Source organism: Camelus ferus, chromosome 3, assembly GCF_009834535.1.
Source record: "Camelus ferus isolate YT-003-E chromosome 3, BCGSAC_Cfer_1.0, whole genome shotgun sequence".
Lineage (NCBI taxonomy): Eukaryota > Metazoa > Chordata > Mammalia > Artiodactyla > Camelidae > Camelus > Camelus ferus.
Window position 1 is genome coordinate 49930130 of NC_045698.1, and position 19708 is coordinate 49949837.

The 19708-nt window shown below is 33.8% G+C and overlaps 1 protein-coding gene across 3 annotated transcripts in view; it reads left to right on the forward strand.

The window, feature by feature from the left end:
• Nucleotides 1–19708, forward strand: part of POLK (DNA polymerase kappa) — a 62972-nt gene that overhangs the window by 32207 nt on the left and 11057 nt on the right. For all 3 annotated transcript variants that reach the window (XM_032474346.1, XM_032474351.1, XM_006190059.3), the window contains 6 exons: nucleotides 5567–5719; nucleotides 8194–8325; nucleotides 10941–11094; nucleotides 15194–15430; nucleotides 16600–16724; nucleotides 18324–18490. In XM_032474346.1, coding sequence (XP_032330237.1) covers nucleotides 5567–5719; nucleotides 8194–8325; nucleotides 10941–11094; nucleotides 15194–15430; nucleotides 16600–16724; nucleotides 18324–18490 — 968 coding nt within the window. The remainder of the gene's footprint in view (nucleotides 1–5566; nucleotides 5720–8193; nucleotides 8326–10940; nucleotides 11095–15193; nucleotides 15431–16599; nucleotides 16725–18323; nucleotides 18491–19708) is intronic.

Below are 19708 nucleotides of genomic sequence, written 5' to 3' on the forward strand. Positions count from 1 at the left end.
TCATGGTTATATAATATGCCCTCCTTTGATTATGATGGAGAAAGAATGTCTTTCCACATACAAGTTAGCCATTCCTTCTTGTGGGAATATCCTCCTTTATTCTGTTAGGATATAGGCTAAGTAGCTGGCACAGGAGACCCCAAAATGTAATGGTTCAAATAAAATAAGAGTTTATTTCTTTCCCACATAGTAGATGAAAGTCCCAGCTGGTCTGGTGGTTCTGATCACCACAGCGATTTAGAGACCCAGGTTCTACATTGTGTTGTTACATCATCCCCTAGTGTTATCCTTAACTGGATTGACAAAACTGGATAACTATCAATCCATATCCTAGCCCCTGGTAAGGAAGAAAAAAACAAGGAAAATATTGAAGCAAGTAATATGCTATTATTAAACAAGTGAAAAAGAAATTTCACACATTACTTCAGCTCATGTTTAAGTTTCACGGCCACACCTAAATGCAAGAGAAGCTATAGAATATATTCTCTAGCTTGGTGGCCATTTGCCCAGGTAAAAATCTATTACAATGGAAGGAAGAGAAAGTGGATTTCCAGGTTTCAACTAGCAGTCCAAAGCAATATTCTTTGCCCATATTTCTAGAGGAGTTTGTATCTTTTTTTTGTTTATAGATCTTATAGATCTTACCATATATTAAAGATTTTTTCTTTGCCATTTGTTGTAAAAATTTTTCTTATATGTTGTTTGTCTTTTAATTTTGCAGGGGTTTTTTTTTCTATCCATTTAAAATATTTATGTAGTCAAATTCACCAGTATTAAAGAATTTTTTCTTCTTCGCTTTAGTATTGTGCATAGAAAGTCATTCCTCACAACCAAGCCTGTATGTTCTTTTAGTATTTTTATGGATTATTAATATTCATATCTTTAATCCATCTGGAATTTGTTTTGATATAAAATATGAAGTATTTTTTTTTTCTTAAATAGGTAGTATTATATTTCCCTGAATGGAATTATTTTTCCTAAATGGTGATCTACTTGTCCCAGCACTATTTATTGAATCATGAGTCCTTTCTCCACTGAACTGAAATGAGGCACTTCCATATACTAAATTCTCATTGCACTTGGATTTGTTTCTGGACTCTCTTTTAATCCGTTAAATCTTTTCCCATATCAGTACCATGCAGTTTTATTTATTTAATAATAATAATATAGTTGAACATTCCCCCTCATTATGCTTCTTTAAAACAATTTTTTTTTGTTTTTCTCATGCATTCTTTCAAGTAAGTTTAAGCATTATTTCTTCAAGTTAAAAAAGATTCCATTCTGTCCACAGTAACATTGTATTTAAATTGATATTAATTCTTACGCAGTTTACTTTCTGGAGCTCTTTTTGGCAAGTTTTATTGATCTATAGTCTACAAATATCTTTAATAAAATTTTAAAGATATACATAGGAGTTGTGCGATATAACAACTTTCTGCTGTTCATACTCTTTTTAAAACTCATATCCTTCAAAATGCTAATAATCTGAAGAAATACAAAATATCTTACAGTGAGTAGCAGAACTTAAGGTTTTGTTGTGATTTTAGTTGGCTTTCTGTGGGAGGCTCTCAGGCATCTTTTGCAAGCGGAATGGCAGGAAATGTGTTTTGTGTTGATTGTTAAATTGTTTCATTTGTTGAGTTTCCTTTAAAAGAAGTTGTATAAATGGGAGGGGATTGAGGAAATCCTAAAGAGTCTAGAAGGTCTGCAAGAACAGAGAGATTCTCATGGAAAGTGTGTTTCTCTTTTAGAGTCATAATTTTCCAAATAGTAGATTTGGTTATGTGTGATAAGATAGTATGAACTGTTAGTAGTTGAAGTGAGGTAAGTTACCTCTGTAGGCATAAACTCCCATGATGTTCCTTCAGAACCTCCCTAAGTATTCCTCACCCTATGCCATCCTCATTAGACTTCTTAAAGGCACAAACATTTTTGTAGCCATCAAAACATCTTACTATAACATGGGCTCATACGTTAAATAGACAAACATCCATGGTATATTAAATGGCAACTACACAGCACATCAGTGCATTCTGACCACGTAAACAATTAATTTTGAGAACTCAGATGTACTAAGCAAGTTTAAGGTTGAATCAAGAAAGTGAAAAACAGAATTTCTAAAGTAGTCTCCTAAATATAATCAAAAAGAGGTTTTTTTTCATGTAAATAAGACATAATATGGATATAAAATATACCACTCGAGTTTGATTTGAGCTTATTTCAGTGTTCAGGACTTTTTAAAATCTACTTTAGGGGAATACCATAAAATAATGCAAAGAGCACATTCTTTGGAGTAACCTGGTTTCCAGGTCTAGTTTTAATATATACTGGCTGTATGACTTAGGGTAAATTACATAACCTTACTAAGCTTTAGTTTTCACTTGTAAAATGAGAATAATAATTGTTATCTCAATCTGGCCATTAGATGAGTTAACATAAGAGGCATTTTGCATATAATATGACACATATAATATACTCAGTAAATGTCACTTCTACTTTAAAAATTATAGGAGTATCACTAAACCCTTAACATATCCTAGGTAAGTGCATTGCATGGATATCTCTTTTAATTCTTTCAACCTTTTAAGGTTGGTTTAGCTCACTTTACAAACAAGGAAAGTAAGGATGAGAGGGGTTAACTTGCCCACTATCATGTAACAAATAAGTGGCAGACCTAAGACCCAAACAAAAGCCCTTCTTCTTAACCACTGTGACACACGCTGGCTCTGAACTGCAGCAAGAATGACAAGGTACACGTTAGAGACTCAGATCAGAACTTGAAAGCCATTTGGAAGAGAAAAATGGAAGAAAGGAACACATGAATGGGGATTTCAATAGGAGAAACTGGGGGTAAAAATAAAAAGCAGTGGTATGCGTTTGGTAGATGTGGAAGGAAAGAGTTCAGACAAGGGTGACTAATGAGAGATAGCAAAGGAAAGTGGAATGTGTGAGTCATTTAGTGGGGAGGTTTCCTTTTGGCTGAAGTACAAGTAGCTTGCTCTAAGCACAGAAAAGACAATAGTTTGCTGAAGAAACTGCCAAAGTAGCATTAATGTGTGAATCTAAGGAGAGTTTTCTCCCATTTGGTTTGCTGCTTATTTATTATCTTTTTCCTTTTCAGTGTTTTTGGGATAAGATGTTGCAGATGCTGCTCCTTTATCCTCCATTGACTCATATCTTAGGCACATTTTCTAGATTAATGCAGAGTAATTTTTAATCTATCCTTGCTTTTGTTAGTGCTTGTGATTTGTTTACAACTTTTTTTATGTCAGGATGCTATTCTCTAGTTTAAAACAGAAGTACTGGAAGAAGTAATGGTTTTAACTCTGGATGACGAAGTGGAGTAATGTTTAAAAGTTCCATTTATTAGGTGTGCTGTCTCATTGCATGAGATCAGGTTTCTCCAGAATTCTTCTACAAATAACACTTTCTCTTTTTTAATTAGAAATATATACATATATATACTCCACTCCCTTTCTCTTTTATGAGGAAAGAATGAATGAATGAATTTATTTATTTATTTTCATGGTTACCGTTATTTATTTTCATGGTGAGAACCTTTAAGATTCACTGTCTAGTAACTTTCACATATCAATACAGTATTGCCAGCTGTAGTCACCACGCTGTACTTTAGACTCCAGATCTTACTCATCTTTTTTTTTTTAATTGAAGTAGGTCAGTTGACTTTTAGCACTGTATTAGTTCCAGGTGCACAATAAGTGATTCAGTATTTTTGTATGTTGCAAAATGATCACTGTAAGTCTGTAGTTACCATCTGTCACCATATGAAGTTACTACAGTATCATTCCCCTTGCTGTACATTTCATCCTCAGGACACATTTATTTTATACCTGGAAGTGTGTCCTTCTTACTCTCCCTGCGAGGGAAAAATTTAAAGGCAGAAAGGTCTTTCTCCTGATGGAACTCACAATTTAGAATCTAATACAATAAGTGACATAGTAAGAGCAGGAAAACCAATAAGGGAACATTAAATTATGTGGTGCAGAGGACAGAGATCCAATTAAGTTACAGAGATGTCTAAGCTGACCTTTGAAGGGTTAGTAACAGAACTAGGAAGGGCATTCTGGACAGAGGAACATCCTGAAGAAGGCACAGAGCACCCCAGATTGTTCAGTAAGTTGTAGCCTGAACAGGAGCGGACCCTCCAGAGTATCATTGTGGCTACTGGACAGAAATAGGAGTCAAGGTGGTGGTTTCTAAAAGAAGAGTTGCTGTCTTAACCTGAAGCTCATGGGCAGCTGGTGTCACTATAATGTTAAGAAGGAAGACCTTGGGGGAAAAAATCCTGCAGAATGGAAGCAAAGTTGAAGTCCAGCAAGGGGAAAAAGCTGAATTATACCTCTGGAACTCTCTACCTTTGAGGAAACCTACTCTAGGAATCTCTTCATGGTAGATTTTTCTTTCATTCCGGAAAGAGCTCACCCTACTTCCTCGTTTCTGACTGCCTTTCCCTTAATTTTTTTATTACTTCATTATGCAGTTCTCCCTTGATCCTTTTAGTAATAGATTGCATTTATTGAAGTTGACCATGTGTCAGACACTCTTCCATGCTCTTTATGTATTCCATCTCATTCAACAGCTTTCTTCTCTCTTCTCTTCATGATTTTACTAAACGGTCTTGCTGATTTCCTTGTGTTACATAGATCAAAATGGTCACAGAGCCACCCCCAGCTGCAGGGGAAGCTAGAAATTTATGTATTTAGCTTTTTCAGCCTCTATAGCAGGGGCCACAAAAAGGAACAGTTGGGAATGGGTATGTGAGCTACATAAAAACCCTTTTCTTACTGCCCTACTTTGGTATTTCTTTCATTTATCTTCTTTCTTATCAATCCAATTCTTTTTCTCTAAAGAAACAAAAAAGTTCTTTAAAGATTAAAATTCTTCACTGTCATATATGACACATATATTGAAATTTCAGGAAAGGATAAATTACATATTAAATTTTCAATTGTGATTTGAATAGACTAGCAGTTAACAAGTTTTAGCCTTATAAAACAATTCTACTGAGTAAATGTTTACATTATGTTTAGTACAATCAGTTGTATGGTACTACTCAGCATAAACATATGCCAAAGAAGTATAATCTTTTATTGTATGTTTCTTTTGTTGCTGTTTTAAGTCATTAATATTATGAGTCAGATGTGAGTTGTTTATTTTACCTAAACTGAAACTTTTAGTTACAGTAAGTTGTTTTTCAAATTGATGAAGCAATAGAATCATTTGATATAAGCAGTTGGAATGCTTTATTCATTCAATAAATATTTATTAAGTACTGGTTACATGCTTGTGGGTATTGAGAGATGAAGAATGGTAAGGAATGATCTTTGAGAACAGACTGCCTATGTTCATGAAAATAAAAAGCAATTAACAGCCTTAATAAGCAAACAACAATAAAATATATGTAGACTGGCATGGGGATGAGTGAGTGGATGCTTGGATGGACATACAGACAAATAGATATCTACTAAAAGTAAGATTAATGCTATGATTAGTGGTGTTTCAACATTATGTTGTCTAAAAATATGTTAACTTTTTAAAAATTAAGGCTGATAGATTTGCAATGGAGTTGGAACAGAGCCGGGATCTGAACAATACCATAGTGCACATTGACATGGATGCTTTCTATGCAGCTGTAGAAATGAGGGACAATCCAGAATTGAAGGAAAAACCCATTGCTGTAGGATCAATGAGTATGTTGGTAAGTAGGTAAAGATCAAAGACAAAAAGAAAGTTTCATAACGTATTTCTATTCAAGAAATGTGCTCAGTTACTGAATCCTTTCAACATCACTTGAGGTACAATTTTTATTTCCATTTAACAGAGGAGAAAGCAAACTCAGAAAAATGTTTAATAACTTCCCCAAAGTTATAAACCTGGTAAATGGTAAGAGGCATTATACCTTTCTGTTGCAAATTACATTTTTCTTAAGTAACTGTTCTAATTAAACAGAATTGAAAAAGAAAGAAAAGGAAATGTTATGCTAAGGCAGAGGTTTGCAAACAATGGCTTGCAGGCCAAATCCAGCCTGCTGCCTTTTTTTGTAAATAAAATTTTATTGGAACACAGTCACACCCATTTGTTTATTATTGTCGTATTAAAAGAGCAGAGTTTAGTAATTGCAGCAGAGACCATATGATCTTCAAAGCCTAAAACATTTGGACCTTTACAGAAAAAGTTTGGCAACACCAATTCTGGAGTAACATGTTTCATGATAATGTAATTAGGTTGTTTTCCCCATGACCTGAAACCTTTGCATTTCTGATTACTATGTTATTTTCCTCATTGCCACCCTCACCATAGAAGGTAAAGGTGACCAGGATACCCGTGTGTAGCTTAATATGTGTTGGGAATTAGAAACAGCATTGGAATAGATGGGTTTTGGTATAAAAGAGACAGAAGAGAAACAAGGAAGGTTCTTCCCCCATTCTAACTCCTTCCAGTGCCTTAATTAATTAACCTGATTCCTACTGAGTTGTTATTTCGCTATATAACCATAATCTCTTCATTATCTCTGCTCCCAGAAGTATGCAGGCAACTAACAATCCTGGTTCCAGAACAGTATTTATTGAAAAGATACTCCCCTTTCCTACAAATCATCAACTGATATTTGAAAAAAATACTTAATTTTATTAAGAATATATATCGCCATATTTTTATGTGAAATTATATATGTGAACCCCTTTGGTACTTAGTAGGCAACAATATATTTGCTCGTGATTCTGTAATTTGAGCAGAGTACAGTTGGGAACGGCTCATCTCTTCTCCACTTGGTTTGACTATGGTTACTTGGCTGAGACGGAAGGATCCAAAATGGCTTCACTAACAAGCTTCCAGCCATTAGCTCTCCCCTCTCATGCACACGGTGCGTCATCATTTTGTAATCTAACCCAAGATCTTTACATAGTTGCCGGATCCCAAAAAAGCAAAAGCAGAAGCTGCAGACTCCTTAATGTTTAGGTTTCAGGATTCATGTAAGGTCACTCCCTCACATTCTTTTGGTCAAAGTGAGTCACTTGGTATGAGGAACTAGAAGCCACCTTCTGAGAGGAGGAACTGTAAAAGATTGAGGCTGTGATTTACAATCTACCACAAAACTAAACGTTAAAGGAAGTCGTATCTAGAATGTCATTTCTACTTCACTATAGATCTAGCTTTTATGTGAATTCCATTAGATTTATTTATATTTAAAGCCTTGGTTTGTCTTTCCAGTGCTCTCTTCATTTTCTATTCTAGAATATTGACCAAGAATTAGCATAGTTTTGAGTACAATCAAGATTTTTTTAAATGCCATTTGAAAACCATTAATGGCAGAGTTATATTATCATTCTGAAATAATCCTTTTATTTAATAGATTCTGTTTTACATTCCTTTGAATTTTCACTTGAGATTCCATGATTACATTTGTGATTTAAGAAGTTTTTTTAAATAGTACTATGATCTACCGCATTAACCTAGACTATTGTCAGGTATCATCATCAACAAGATTTAGTAAATGTTGTTCTCCTTTTTACTCTCACAATTATTTAGTTCCATCTCCTAGTCAGAATGATTTCACCAGAAAGATATTCAAGCCTTAAGAAACAAAACTTAATTTTTAAAGTTTTTTTAAACTTTAATTACTTCATTTTGAGTCTTAATTTAGCTAACCATATATTAGACCTTTGATTTTTTTTCTAGATGAAAAATTTCCAAAATTTCAAATAGAGCAAATTCTAAGTCCATACTATTAGATTGTACTGTTTATACTCTGACTCTTTTGTAACTTCTATACTGTTTATATTATATTATTCCATAATTATTACTTGACTACTACTGTATTATTGCTTTCATGTAACATCACCCTCTATCATCTAAACTCTTATGTATACTATATTACTGATACGTCTTAAAACTAATGACCTTAGTTACTGGAAATGTAAGAGAACCTTTTTATTAGCACAGCCTTGCATATTGCCTGGTATCACATTATAGATATGGGACAGCAGTGGGAGAGGGTCATGGTACTATACACCATGATAGGTTAAAGTCAAAGCTTGATTTGAGACAGAGCCTATCCAAAAAAATGTCATTGAATTGAAGATGCACATCAGTAATGTGTTTCTTTTGAAAGCATTGATCAATATGTCCATTTAGGTTTGAATATTTTTTCCTATGTGGTCCATTTCCTTTCAGTCTACTTCAAATTACCATGCAAGAAGGTTTGGTGTTCGTGCAGCCATGCCAGGATTTATTGCTAAAAGACTCTGCCCACAACTTATTATAGTGCCCCCAAACTTTGACAAATACCGAGCCGTGAGTAGAGAGGTAAGTGTCTGATGTCTCACTCCTACTTACAGTCTTTCACTAATGTTCTGTCACCTCTGATGTCAAGTCCAAACACCATAGCACATCAGAATTTGGTCTTAGCTTATTCCTTTTAGTCTCACCTTTTTCCTACCACTTCTACATCTTATGTATCGAATACTAAACTGAATATGTGTCTAGAATATACCCTTCTATTTCCCAGTTCTTCTGCTGTTCTATGTGTTTTTTTTTATCTGCTTAAAAAACTCTTATCCCCCCCAAACTGAGTTCCTTAATTATAACCTGAATTAACTTCAGCTATTTTTTCTTAATGCAATGTACATTTTCTGCTAGAATTGCCTTCTATTTATAATCTACCGAATCTATTCAAGTCATTAATTCCAAGCTCTTTTCTGAAAGAATTTTTTAAGTGTTTTTAAACAGTAACAAAATTCACTTATTTTGATTAGCTGTTCTCCTTGCCCTGTCATCTAATAAAGGTACTAATGTACATTTAAAGTCCAGAACACTGTAATCAAAGAAAAAGGGGAATAATCTGTTGCTTTGAAAAGGATCTCTGAAATATAAAGATTTGATTATTCACTAAAATTGCCTCAACTCTCATACATGAAAATCTGCCCTTTTCTCTAATTTTGTTAACAACTGGACTATCATGTCAGTGCTAAAACTGAAGCCATAAATTGAAATTTTAGTATACAGTATCAAATATTTTTAGACTGCTGTGGCAAAATGCAGTGTGTTAAAGACTGCCGTCTAAATTGAAACACTTAAAAACTCTGGCCTAGCACGTATTACCGTTTAGTCTGGTGAATGGTCTTTAGATTCACTCTTCTTAATTGTATTCTACCTCATTTCCCCTAGAAATGATACCTCCCCCAAATTAAAATGATACTCCACCCCTAAATTTTTTTGACTTTTTTTTTTTTTTTAATTCTTTCAAAAACAGTTTATGGAAGCAAGAGCTTTTGTGCCAATCTCTGAAAAGTTGGTTGGGAGAGGGGAGCACATTCACACGGGTTACTGCTTTCTCTTTTACTGTATTCACAATTAGAGGTAAAATGCTGACCATAAATACTGTAGACTTTTAATAAGTTTGAAAGTACTTCAAAGACTGTGAGAGTGTTTTTTAAGTTCTACTTTAACTCAGTAGAACGTCTGATGGTATGGCAATGAGAAGAAGATTGTTTTTTGTAGTCTTTATTTACATAACCTAATGAAATCTTCAAATCTGAGCAGGAACTAGCTGGTTTATTTGCAGATGACAAATGAGTTCTTAAGTGTAAATGAACTATAGCATAAATTCACTGACCATAAATATATTAATATTTATGGCATGGTTTAGAAGTGAGAAAAAGCCATTTTTGTTTTATCCAAAAGCATGGAAGATCTGTAACTGTTCTCAAAGCCTAAGTGCTTGCTTTTTGCTGGTATGTGTCATTTTCGTTCTTAAATCAGTATCCTGTGTAAATGAACTTAGTGAGTACTCATTGTCTCCAGGGAGCACTTCTCATTCAGAATAATCTTAGTTGGCTGCCAACTACAGACTTTCCAGAGTTTCATTTTGACTAGAAAGATTCCATTTGAGCACATTGTAAAAATAGTTTATAAGAACAAAGCTAATTAAGGTACTCTCTGAGTAAAGCTTGGCCAAGTTTTGTGTCACCATTTTCTAAATTACCTTTGACTCAGCTGTTCATAATTATATTAAGCCATAAACCTTTCTTTTTATACAGTATCAAAAAAAGTTTTTTTATGATACAGCAGACAGCTTCGAAATATTAGATGAAAACATAATTCAGCAAGTATGTTTTTCTAATATATTATTTTGGCAATTACTTCTTCTAATACTTTTCAGCTCATACTTCAGTGGTTACAAAGAAATTCAGTTTTATATAATAAAACTATCTTACATAAAAGGCATTTCTGGACTCATACAGAGATTCTGACCTCTGTACATATTTCTTTTATCTGAAGATGCAATGCCAGATTTGTCCCCATTATTTAATATCATCACAGATTTACACTACAAATTTTATCATGTTTTCCATTCTAAATTCCAATAATTGAATTTTGTTTTCTGAATGGACATATACATTAATGTATGTATTGAGTGGAATTTTATGTGCATATTATAATTAATTGAAGTTGAACTGCTTTCCAAAGCAACTTAGTACCTTCATGTAAAATTATGCCTTTTTAAAATGAACAAAAATAATCATAAAATGTAAGGGTGAGCAGGATCCTATTGTTCCCTCTTCTGCTTTTGACCTGCTACCCAAACTTACATCGCTTAACCATTTTTTCTCTGCCTTTCAGAATGATGTTATCTGAGATTTATTTGAATCACTTATTATTTATAGCTGTAGGTGGCTAAATAGAGATTGTATCAAAGGAAGCAATTTCACGGTCTTCTGCCTTCGTGGTCTGTTTTAATACAGAAGAGAATTTGAACAGACTTGCCCTAGCAGTCAGTTATTTATTCTCTAAATCTGTGAGCTGTTGATTTCAGGATCCCTACTATAGTTGCAAAGTAAGAGTATTAATGTTTCTTACCAGCTGTAAATGGCAGGTTTTGCTATGGCAGCAAAATTGAAACCATTTTGTTCCTTTTGAAGGTTAAGGAAATACTTGCTGATTATGATCCCAATTTTATGGCCATGAGTCTTGATGAAGCCTACTTGAATATAACAAAGCACTTAGAGGAAAGACAAAATTGGCCTGAGGACAAAAGGAAGTATTTCATCAAAACAGGAAACTCTCTAGAAAATGGTAAGCAATTTATTAGAATGATCAAACTAAAAAGCAAACAAAACACCCTTTGGATTAACCAGTTAACTTAGCATGCACAGGGGGTAGGAATAGATATACCTTTATTATGAAAAAGTATTAAAAATGAAAAATCAGAAACTTAAAATATACCAGTGGGTTTTCTGAGTTAAATGTGTGAAATGTCACTTTTAAACCAAATGAGATTGTTAACTCTCTAGACTTTTGGAGTCTGCAGATTCCCTAAACAAAGTAATTTCATGGCAGTTCTTTTCCTAAGATCTAAAGAACAAAAGGATTGGATTGCGTCAAATCTGAGGAAGTTCTCTGTTTAAGGTGGCCTTTTGTTGTAGTAGTTAATAGAAAATAGATTTTTTTCAAAAACTAGCTTGAGACATATCAAAACATTGGGTGGGATTTTTTTCCTTTTTTCCCAAGTTTTCTATAATCTGGTTATACAGTGACTATGACTGTTTTCAACCTTGACAAAATTAACAACTCCCCAAACTCTTCTTTGCCTGAGACATTATTTTTGATTCATTTTATATACAATGAAACAGAAGTTTTATAACCCCAAGGGTTTTTTTCAAATGGGCCCCTTATTACCTATTCAAAATGGTGCCAAAAAACATGCAGATAATACACATGCTGCTTTCAGTGCTCTGTCAGAGATGTGATTACTTCATATACCAGAGCTGCCCTGGAACCCTGAACAAAGTTCATCTGGATGAAAAGGTGGAAACAGAGGGCTTGCTCAAAACCCACAGCCACATTTTATGTGCACAACTCTTCAACTGCTTCAGCGAGTAGACAGTGGTGGGGAAACCTGTTTGTAACTTTGCCTGAAACAAAAATGGTGGATCCTCATTGGCATAAAATTCTAACTTTCCCATTGTTTGCGCCTCACATCTTTGGAGCAGATTTAATATGGACATCAAATCCTCACTTTATAACTTTACTTAGAGCTCTAAGGGGTAGGTCTCTCTCTTTAAGAGAAACATTAAACAATCAGCAAACATAGTTTCTGGACAGAGACTTAGAACAAAAGGGTTTTTGCTGTTAGTATAACTGTTGTTTGGGGAAATTAGATAAAGACTGATCACTTTGTTCCTACTTTTCAAGAGAAAGGAGGGGAGACATTATCTACTAATGGTTTTTTCATTTATCATTTGTCATATATCTAAACTCATTATGAGGATATGAATTTTTATTATGTATTGCTATTAACATTTGATTTATGTACTTTCATCTTTGTGTATGTCATATTCCTAAACAATTTAAAATAGCTTCACTTTTTCCTTTTCTCATGTGTAAGTCCCTGTGGGCTGGGTTTTTGGGCATATCTGATTTCACATTATGCCAGGAGAAAGTGTCAACAGTGAATTGGAGCCATGGCAGGTGGTTGGCATATCTTCCTGTAAAGTCCATGGCTTTTTTCTGCTGTTCGCCCCTTTCTAAAAGGTGCAGCCTTTGGAAAAGTATTGCTAATTTCCATGTCTATATACAAATAAAATAATAGTTATTATTACAATATAAGAAATGAAAATACTGTACTATACCCTTTTTAGCACTTTCCATCCAGATGGGATCTTTCATCCTAGTATTCAGATTATAAGAAACCTTAGTTTTGTACTCTGATCACCTCAGTTATGAGGATTATGAAGTTATTTCTTTCAGAAAGCAAATAAAAAACCACTTCAGCAGTTGGTTGCATAGCCAGGCCTCACAGAGAAGTTGGGAAAACTGGACAGCAGCATGTAAAGCAGTGAAGCTAGAACACTCCCTTACACCATACACAAAAATAAACTCAAAATGGATCAGAGACTTAAACATAAGACAAGATACAATAAACCTCCTAGAAGAAAATATAGTCAAAACATTATCTGACATACATCTCAAAAATGTTCTCCTAGAACAGTCTACTCAAGCAATAGGAATAAAAGCAAGAATAAACAAATGGGACCAAATGAAACTTACAAGCATCTGCACAGCAAAGGAAACCATAAGTAAAACAAAAAGACAACCTAAAGAATGGGAGAAAGTTTTTGCAAATGAAACCGACAAAGGCCTGATCTCCAGAATATATAAGCAGCTCATATGACTTAATAAGAAACAACCAAACAACCCAATCCAAAAATGGGCAAAAGACCTAAACAAGCAATTCTCCAAGGAAGACATACAAATGATCAAAAGGCACATGAAAAAATGCTCAGTATCACTAATTATCAGAGAAATGCAAATCAAAACTACAATGAGGTATCACCTCACACCAGTCAGAATGGCCATCATTCAAAAATCCACAAATGGCAAATGCTGGAGAGGCTATGGAGAAAAGGGAACCCTCCTACACTGCTGGTGGGAATGCAGTTTGGTGCAGCCACTGTGGAAAACAGTATGGAGATTCCTCAAAAGACTGGGAATAGACTTACCATATGACCCAGGAATCCCTCTCCTGGGCATATATATCAAGAAAGAACCCTACTTCAGGATGACACCTGCACCCCAATGTTCATAGCAGCACTATTTACAATAGCCAAGACATGGAGACAGCCTAAATGTCCATCAACGGATGACTAGATAAAGAAGATGTGGTATATTTATACAATGGAATACTACTCAGCCATAAAAACAGACAACCTAACCCCATTTGCAGCAACATGGATGCTCCCGGAGAATGTCATTCTAAGTGAAGTAAGCCAGAAAGAGGAAGAAAAATACCATATGAGATTGCTCATATGTGGAATCTAAAAAAACAAAAACAAAAACAAAAAAACAAAGCAGAAATACAAAGCAGAAATAGACTCATAGACATAGAATACAAACTTGTGGTTGCCAAGGGGGCAGAGGGTGGGAAGGGATAGATGGGATTTCAAAATTTAGAATAGATAAACAAGATTGTACTGTATAGCACAGGGAAATATATACAAGATTTTATGGTAGCTCACAGAGAAAAAAATGTGACAATGAATATATATATATATGTTCATGTATAACTGAAAAATTGTGCTCTACACTGGAATTTGACACAACATTGTAAAATGATTATAAATCAATAAAAAATGTTAAAAAGAAAAAAGAAAAAGAAAAAGAAAAGGTAACTATACCGTTCAGCAGCGGCTCTGAACAGTGAACCTGAAGGCAAGCACACTTTGCTTTCTGCCGTAGGGCTCTGTCAGTGACTGACCTGAGGCAGTGTGATAGAAAGATAAGGTGCAAAACACGGCATAAGGAACTGCAGAAGGGGCTTAGGAATGTACCTTACTTGGTCTGCAGTGATTCTGTAGCTCTTTACCTTGACTTCCACCCATCTAAATGGGGAAAATGGGATCCAGGTGGATACCATTTCAGCTGTGCCACAGTCTTAACTCCCTCTGAATTGTTCTGCATTTTAAAACCAGATCACAGAAAGTGAAAGAAACTAAAGTATACAAATAACAGATTATGTAAGTTTGAAAATAAGGCTTATTTTGTAAATGGCCTGGGAATTCAGATTTGGAAAATATCTGTCTGTAACTTAATTCATATTATTATAAACAAATCAAAATTAAAATCAGCACTTGAAAGAAAATTCAGATTACTTTAACATCTGAAAATTTATTCCATGAATGAAGAATATTTTAAGGTTTTTTTCTCCCCTCTAACAACAAAATTTTCCTTTTAGGCATAATTATTCTAGATTGCTTAATAACCTTTTCTCTTATTCCTAAATTCTAATTTAGAAGGTTCTTCCCGCACATACTCCCCAGAGATGAGAAAAGAGAAAAAAACTTTCATTTTTTTTAAGAAAAAAAGAAATGTGAATCTAATTCCAATTCTGAGTTTCAGTTAATTTCAGTACAGAAATTAGTGAGTTTTACATAAGCTATTTCCTTTTAAGATGTATACTATGGAAATGGATAATATTCTTTATAAGTAGAACTTAGAATTAATGTTTTCTTCATTAAATTGGTAAAAATATAAATGATAACATTTCTGATCTTGGTTCTTAGAAACAAAACTAAATCAGATTTGTTTTGTCTTTAGAAAGACTGTAGGGGAACCTATTTATGAAATATATATGTTTTAAAATGAAGATGAATTACTATTTTTGTTTATAATTTAGATAAACCCGGAAAGGAAGTTAAACTGAGTGAGTGTGAACGATCCATCTCTCCACTACTTTTTGAAGATAGTCCTCCTGATTTGCAGTCCACAGGAAATCCTCTCCAAGTGAACTCTGAAGAACCAAATAATCCTCAGATACTCCAAAATGCAATTGTTTTTGGAACATCAGCTGAGGAAGTAGTAAAGGAAATTCGTTTCAGAATCGAGCAAAAAACAACACTGACAGCCAGTGCAGGTACTTTAAAGGATATCGATGATTCCAATAGTTATAATTTTCAGACTGGCTAATTGAAGTGTAATATTAGCAGTTTCTCATTATAAAGTGTATAGTAACATTTTAGTTATCTGTTTTTTATTTAACTTCTAACAACTTTACCTCTTCAGAATGCTGTGAACCTGTAGGTAAATCGGAACTAAACAGGAGAGCTTCCGAGTCCAAGGCAAAAAACTACCATAAATCTCATGTAGCTATCCTTTTTTAAGCACAAAATCTATTTTAATTGATTTTGGACATAATATTTTATTAGTTTTCTCTTCGAAGCCTTTCAGTACAAGAAAGACCTAAGATGACCACACACAGTGTGAATGAGATAGAAAAAATACCAGCTATCAATATAGCAACCTAGGATCATCTGGTGAAGGGGAAAAGAGATTTACAAAGTCAGTAACCTATAAGGGTATCACTGTTTCTTAGTGTAGAAACTGGAGTTCATCCTGAGAACCTCACATTATTTTATGAAAGCCATATTATGATTGGGTTGGTCTTTTCTTCCTATGCCAAAGCATGAGAATAAGTAATAAGTTTTAGGAAAATGTGTATAAAAATTGAAATGAACTATTTAATGATTATATTTGAATATGCCTATTTCAAGTTATTTTAATCATTGAGACACCTTGAAATTATAAAACACCTTTCTGAAAAGTAGTAACTTGCTTTGTAAGTAGCATAAAAAGGATGCACATGTTTCATTATCATTGCTTTAATATACTGGAAATCAGAATCTTTGATTTTTTTTTTCTTTATGTGGATTATTTCTACAAAAGACCTTTTAAAAGAGTAAACATCCATCCTACATTATATAATCCATATATAATGAGAATATTCTCAATCTTTTCTATGACAGTCCTGTATTCCTACTAAATATAATAAATGTACTAATAGTATCACTTAAACTCAGAAATTACTCTTAGACTTCCTCATTTCTGCTGCCACAATGACTAATACAATTTCTTTTTCTAAGACCATAGCAAGCCCTATGGAGATAGATAGTAACCAAGTGTTATTTTTAAAGTGGCATTCCACATCATTTCAGATTTTTGCATTTAATTTTTGTCTGTATTATCACATATTTTAAAATCATACATATCATGTTCTTTGAGTCATCATTGTGTTCTTCTTTTAAGGCATTGCACCAAATACAATGTTAGCAAAAGTATGCAGTGATAAGAATAAACCGAATGGACAATACCAAATTCCCCCTAACAGACAAGCTGTGATGGACTTCATCAAGGACTTACCCATTAGAAAGGTGAGATTTTACAGAAAATTTATCATCTATACATATTCTCTGAGATCTGAAGAAATACTGTTTAGGATGATCATAATGGGTTTTTTTTGAAAAATTTTAAAACTGTAGGTAACAAGCAAGAACTGTGATGGATGATTTGAGTTTGGATTTGAAGAAATCATCCTGTAAAACCCTAAAAATTGAAGTTTAAGAAGCTTGTTTGCTGTAAAGTTTTAAGGAAGTAACACATGACAGACTTAAGGAGATGGAAGAATAAAAAATACTTGTCAGAGTCCTTTCAGCTGTAACTTAACATGCTGTTTTAGTTCTAAAATCCAAATTGCTACCAGATTAATAGGTTTAGAATTTTAATTGCTTTTGACCAAAATACAAACAAACAAACAAACAAAAACGGGGTGGGGCGAGTGGTATAGCTCAGTAATAGAGTGTGCTTAGCATGCATGAGGTCCTGGGTTCAATCCCCAGGATCTCCATTTAAAAAATAAATAAATAAATAAATAAAAACCTAATTACTCCCCCCCCACCAAAAAAAAAACCCCACAAAAAACCCAAAACACTTTACTATCTTTAAAATGGTAAAAGACTCCATCAGGGATTCTAGAAAGGATATATTTTATTATTTTGTACAGTTTCTAAATTTTCCTGCATATATATACTTTTTAAAAATAATAATTGCTCTGTACACTATTTGATATTCTAGGACTTGCTTTTCTCACTCAGCATAATGTATATTAGTGAATTTAAATAAACATTTTCAATGCTCAGAAGCAAGGCTGTATCAAAATATATAATGTATAATGATTCCTGAATAGTGTATATAAGATGTAGCTATAAAGCAGTGTTTTCCAATGTGTTTTTCAAGGTATGAATGGGTGTTCTATTTAAAAGGGTTCTGGGATCAAAGAACCTTGGAATGTACCACCCTTGGTGGGTCACAACAGGTATTAGTATATTAAGGATTCATCATTCTTGCAATAAAAATTTCATTTTAAGTTTGTTTATCCTAGAAACAGACTCATAGTTACAGAGAACAAACTTTGGTTGCCAGAGGGGAGGAGCATGGGGAGTTGGGCAAAATAGGTAAGAGGATTAAGAGGTGCAAACTTCCAGTTATAAAACAAATTAAGTCATAGGAGGTAATGTAGGACATAAAGAATATAGTCAATAATATTATAATAACTTTGTATGATGACAGATGGCTATAGACTTATTGTGATGATTGATTTGTAATGTATGTAAATGTTAAATCACTGTGTTGTACACCTGAAACTAATGTAATGTTGTACGTCAACTATACTTCAATTTAAAAAAATTAAAAGGGAAAAAAAGGTTGTTTATCCTACCATTCCCCAAGTTTATATGACCACAGAACTCTTTTTTAAATGTTTTTTTAATTCCATAGAATTTAAAATTTTAAATTTCCATGGAATGTGAATTTAGGAAATAAGGCCAGAGAGTAATTAAAGTGGTTTTCTTGTATAACTTGTGAAAATAAGCAATTATACCTTTTATTGGTTATAAAAGGTATGATGAGATTATAATATCGGTTCTTACCCTAATTAAAAAATGTATTAATGATAAATATTGATTCTTTTCTAGGTTTCTGGAATAGGAAAAGTTACAGAGAAAATGTTAAAGGCCCTGGGAATTATGACTTGTACAGAACTCTATGAACAGAGGGCGTTACTCTTTCTCCTTTTCTCTGAAACATCTTGGCATTATTTCCTTCATATCTCCCTGGGTCTAGGTTCAACACACCTGGAAAGGTATCTGAGTGTATAGTCATTCTGCTTTTTCTTTTTAATTTGCTGAAATTAACAGTTTTAACCATTGAGATAGAGGCCATAAGCATAAGATGTTTTAAATTTATTTTAGGCTACCTCAATTCAGAAAATAATTTTTGAATTAGACCCAAAAGATTGGATGTGAGAGAGAAAGAAAAGAGGAATAAAGAATCACTTCTAGGTTGTTGGCTACAGCAGTTGGACAAATGAATAAGAGGGATGATGGATGCTTTGTTTTCTGTACCTGACTTGCTCTTTGTTCAGAACATAAGAATACTAGTAGTCTGATTGTTGAGGAAACAAAGATGGCTCATACTCCTGAATTCATCCTTTAAGCAAGTCAACTTAATGATCCTTGAAAGCCTTCATGAACTTTCTGTATTTCTTCTCTTTTCCAGATTTGTAAATGATTCATTCACTCAATACTGAGTACTTACTTTGTGTTAGGCACTGTTCTAGGCACTGGGGTTGTTAACAGCAGTTAACAGTTAGCAAGGCAAAGTCCTGCCTTAATGGAATTTGCAAAATAGTGTGAGAAACAGAAGGGAACAAATACAAGAAATAAACAAATGAAGAAAGTAAGGAAAAGTGAGGGCACAGAAAATGAGTTGGGAGTAAGAGGCAGGGTTGGCAGCGGTCATCCAGAGGCAGAGACCTGAAGAGGGGAGCCATTCAAAGATCTAGGAGAAGAAGAAACATCTAGAGGAGAAGCCCTGTGTTGCCTCCCTGCCACTCTTTCATCTAAGTCTTAGAAATATCCTAGAGTTAGAAGGGTACGCTGTTCAGGGTGGGTGAAAAGAAGGTAATAAAAACAAGAATGAGAGTTAACGCTGGGCACTATTTTTACAATTTTGTCATGATCCTGTTAGCCTGCCCTCAAAATAACTCCTTTATGTTCTTATACTTAAATTAAAGGAAAACAAGAAGATTATTGAGGAAGCATATGAAACAAATTTGATTAACCAATTAAACCTGCTAAGTCTTACAGAGATTGCAAGGCACGTACTATTGCTTTTCTCAGGTCTCCATGCTCCTCATTCTTTCCAGTCCACAGTTATCTGACTTTGATCTTGAGTGGATATAATGAAAGATAAGAGAAAGATATTGTAATAACCCCTGTTAATAACCCTGTATTTTAAGATGATGGGAAATACAACTTTCATCTTTAATCTAAAAATTACCCTCTTTTTATTTCTATAG